Source organism: Meleagris gallopavo, chromosome 33 (genome assembly GCF_905368555.1).
Source record: "Meleagris gallopavo chromosome 33, MGAL_WU_HG_1.1, whole genome shotgun sequence".
Taxonomy (NCBI): domain Eukaryota; kingdom Metazoa; phylum Chordata; class Aves; order Galliformes; family Phasianidae; genus Meleagris; species Meleagris gallopavo.
Window position 1 is genome coordinate 481,893 of NC_139437.1, and position 4,536 is coordinate 486,428.

At 51.1% G+C, this 4,536-nt stretch overlaps 1 protein-coding gene across 1 annotated transcript; it reads left to right on the forward strand.

The window, feature by feature from the left end:
- The first annotated feature begins 309 nt into the window (after positions 1–309).
- LOC100550265 (uncharacterized) lies at positions 310–2,456 on the forward strand. The gene is made up of 2 exons (XM_003202010.5): positions 310–710; positions 1,781–2,456. The coding sequence occupies exons 1-2, from the start codon at positions 544–546 to the stop codon at positions 2,226–2,228; spliced, it is 615 nt and encodes a 204-aa protein (XP_003202058.2). The 5' UTR covers positions 310–543; the 3' UTR covers positions 2,229–2,456.
- The last annotated feature ends 2,080 nt before the right edge of the window (positions 2,457–4,536 follow it).

Genomic DNA, 4,536 nt, shown 5'->3' on the forward strand with positions numbered 1-4,536 from the left:
CGTATTGTTGCAGTGCAAATAAACAGTGCTGCTCAGCAATAAACCATGGAGCAGTTGAATTCACTGCTGCTTGTGACCCTCCCACTTTCACTTAAACCTGTAGCTTAATGTGACCTGTGGAACAAATAACATTGGGACAAATAGTATCAAGATTAACCAAGCACAGAATACCTAAATTTGTATTTAGCACATACCCTGACTTCCTCCTTCATGGGCAGGATGTGATAATGAGGAGCACTCATTGTTCTCTGAGCATCAGCAAACCCTCAGCCCTGGAATTCTGGACATTTTCCAGCCGGATCCTTCCAGAACCAGAGCTGGGGATGGAGCAGGAGAACACAGCCCTCCGCGTCGCTCCCCCCAGGACTTCCTTGTGCAAGAGCTGCCCTTTGTGAGACCTGCAAAGCCCGACAGGATGTGTGGGAGGAGCACTGTGTGCCCTGCTCTGAGCTCCCATAGGGAGCCACCCCTTTTTTGCTATTTTTGCACCACTGCAGCACTTCAGCAGCTCCACAGTGTTTCTCCCAGGACTGAGTGGGGAAGATGCCACTAAAGGAGAAAAAAGAAAAGGAGAAGCCTCACAGTGACAACTGTAACCCTGGGCAACAGGGGGAGAGCGTGGAGAGCCTGATGAAGGACATTAATGTGTGCCGCAGCGTGGGCCTGGAGATCATCAACAGGACCAGGACAGTGACGCTGAAGGAGTTCAGGTGGGTACCCCTCCGTCCCCTGCTGCTTTCTGCCACCTGCCTATGAGAGACATCTCCAAAGAAATGGAGAGAGGCTCAGTGCCAAGTGCTGGAGCAATTTCCAGCACGTTCCTCCATCTTGTGGTGGACCATCCCCTCTTGGCGCTGTACTGCTCACACACTTCAAGAAACTCCTTCCTCGTCCCCATCCTTATCCAGTTCTTTCCGTGTCTTTATTCCTTCCTTATTCCCTTGGAGGCCCCGCTTAGATTCCTTGCTGTCATCAGGGTGAGCTCTTGTCCCTTCCAGCTTGGGGCAGCCAGTCATGAGCACGCATTCAAACCGTGCGAGCATTATGGCTCCTTTCTCTTTTGCTGCTCCCCCCCATCAGATACCTGCACCATTGCTGAGGTCCCTTGAGCCACCTCTTCTTCTGCATCGGTGGTCCCAGCTCTCCCAATGGGACAGATTCTGCAATCCCTTCCCCGTCTCAGCGGACCTCTACAGAACTCTTTACACCATCTCCCTTCTACTGGGGGCAAGAACTGGACACAGCACTCCAGGTGTGACCTCAGCTGAGCAGAAGGGCAAGATCTCTTCCTGCTTTGGGCAGTGCTTTGCCTGATGCAGCCCACAGCACCCTCAGCCCCATAGGCATCAGGGGCACATTGCAGATCACGTCCTTTTCTGCCTCTGCTTCCAGCTGGGTGCCCCCAGCATCGCCCACTGCTGGAGTTACTCCTCCCCAGCCGCTGCACCTGCACTTCTTGCAGGACTGCGTGAGATTCCCATCAGCCAAACTAGAAGATGCGCAGAGGACACAGCTTGGGTCCAGCAAGGCTGGGTGAAGAGGCTTGGTAGGGACACTGAGCTCCCTTTCTGTCACGCCTGCTCTGGTGATGCTGTGCACTAGTGATTCTGGGAGCGGTAATTCTGGCTCAGGGATGCTTGGCATTGGCAATGCTTGCGCTGGTGAAAGCCTGCTCTCTAGAGAATTCTGAGTCCCACTCAGCACCTCTGCAACTGAGTTCCCCTTCTGTCTCCATCCGCTGGGCTCCAGCTGCCCTTTCTCACCAACCCTTCTTCTACAGGAGTTACTGCTTCAGTGGCAAGATCCTGACCACTCTGCCCTTTGAAATTGGCCCAGACTCCAGAGGAATATGTGCCTTTGCAAAAACTCCCTACAGCCTGCGAGGGAGCGTGGGGATTGTGGTCTGCAAGGCTGACGCTTTCTTTTTGGCCATCGCATTCTCCAACCCCTTTGACTACATCCTCTACAAAATCGAGTTTGCCTTGGAGATCTTCACGGAGGAGAACCACCTGGGGATCCTCAGCGATGTCTTCTCCAAAATGATGAAGAGTAAACCATACTGCGGCTCCTCGCTCTTCCAGCGAGCCACGCTGGGGTATGAACATGAAACCCTGGAGGTCTCCAAGGGGAACATTCGTGTCCAAGCCAAGATGTCCAACAACCAAAAAGCCGTCCTGAAAGTCCAGATTGAAAACATGAATCCACCACCCTACACCAAAGTCGTGTGAGGGAAGATGGGCACCACTGCTGCCCAAAGGAGCCCCTGGGAGATATTCAGCAAGGATGCAGCAAGGCTTCTCCAGCGGTCTTGGAAGGAGGTGGATGGTGATGATGGATCCCATGGGAGATGGAATCACCACCTCATGGCTTTGCTGCAGAGCTAACAGTGTTCTACAGCTTGCTAACTAACTCATGATTGCATGTGATAACCAATAAATATATTCTTACCATCACAAGTTGCATATATTCTTTCAGAAAGGCTCAGTGCACGGAGAAAAACTCTGACAGCAGCCTCATCATGGCAAGGTACAGTGACACCATGCTGTTGCTGTGTCCTTCTCTCTTCTGGTGTCCTGACTCTGCTGGGGATGTCTTAGATCAGCATAAATCCTGGTGGAGAGCAGCTCCAGTGGGATATCAAAGTTAAAATTAGTGTTAGGATAACGGCTAGAGGTAGAGCTAGGGGTAGGGTTCAGGGATAGGAGTAGCGTTAGGGCTATGAGTAGGGTTGGGAGGGCTAACAAAGGTGATGAGGGGCCTGGAAGAGGCTGAAAAACCTGGGACTGTTCAACATGGAGGAGAGAAGGCTTGAGAGGAAACCTGGTCAGTACTTATAAATAAGTAAAGGACAGAAGTCAAGTGAATGGGGCCAGGCTCTTTTCTGCCTCAGCGGCAGAACTGGGGGCAATGAGCAAAAACTGGAACACAGAAAGTTCCATATGAATATAAGGAAAAAATTCTTTACTGTCAGAGTGATAGAAGAGTGGAGCAAGCTTTGGAGCAACCAGAGAGGTTGTGGAGTCTCCTTCTCTGGAGATAAACAAAACCTGCTTGGGTGCTTTCCAGTGCAAACTAATCAAGGGAATTCTGCTTTAGTAGACGTTTGGACTAGATGATTTCCAGAGGTCCCTTTTGATCCCTTCAACTCTGATTCTGTCTCATTGTCAACATCATCATCAACATCAACATCATCGTGTCATCTTCAAACCCTGGGTTCTACTGGTGACCTGGGCAAGGGTATGGATGAGCAGGATATCAGAGATGCCCTGCTCCAGCTCCTCAGAGGTGACACCATGGTGACTAAGGCACAGAAGAAGGCAGGAGAGCTGCTTGAAGAGTGATGGGGCCATCATGGAGTCCAGGAGGTTGGTGAGGCTTTCAATGATCTTCAACTTGTGGGGGAGATTTGGGGCTTGGGGTTGCATGACCTAACCCAAAATAATTGGGGTTTGGGATGGGAGGCTGGATCAGTGTTGGGTCTTGGGGATTGATGGGGTTGTGCCCCCCTAAAAAGAAATCTAGTGGGGTCTTACTGGGCTGAGGCTTCTTCAGTGCACACAAAGATGGAAGCCACCACCAGGTAGCAGACAGTGCGGGAGTACAGAGTGGGGACTGTAACACTCCAGAGCCTCCTCAGTCCCCTCACTCTGTCCTCCTTTCACTCCTGCCATCACACCTTGCTGACAGGTGGTGTGGAGTCCTGTGGGGAAAAATGGAGGGGTTGTGGGGGTACAGGGATTGAGAGGCACTGGGATGGGTTCTGTGGTTCTGTTACTCTATAAGAAGCTGGAGATGTGGGCAGACAAAAACCTCATGAAGTTCACCAAGGAGAAATGCATATGAACCCAAGGAGGAACAATCCCAGCACATGATGACATGCAAGGGCACCCAACTGGAAGCAGATGGCAGAAAAGAATCAAGGAAGTCCTGGTGGACACCAAGTTAGCCATGAGTTAGCAACATGCCCTTGCTGTTAAGAAGGCCAATGATCTTATTGGCTTCATGAGGCAAAGTATCACCAGCAGGTCAAGAGAGTTGAGCTTTTTGCTCTCCACAGCGCTGCTGAGGCTGTACCCGGTGTTGTGGGTCCACTTCCTGGCCCCCCACTACAAGAGAGACCTGGCCTCCAAGATGATGAAAGAACTGGAGCAGTTCTCCTGTGAGGAGAAGCTAGGGGAGCTGGGACTGCTCAGGGGGTATCTTACCAGTGTGTGTAAACACCTAAGTGGATAATGGGAAGGGGATGGAGCCAGGATATTTTTAGTGCAACAGGCCACAAGAAGAGGCAATGGGCACAAACCTGAACAAGACAAAACATCAGGAAGTATTTCTTTACTGTGCAGGAGAGGGAGCAGTAGAACAGGTTGCCCAGAGAGGCTGTGGAGCACAGTGTTGTATTCATTAATCTTAGCCATTAAGGTGGGTTTACATGGCATTGGTGTCCAAGAGGTCCTTGTTTATCCTCCTAGTGGATGAAAGATGAAAGGCAGGGGAGAGTCTCAGCTGAAGTCAATGCAATGGAAAAGAGACAACCTG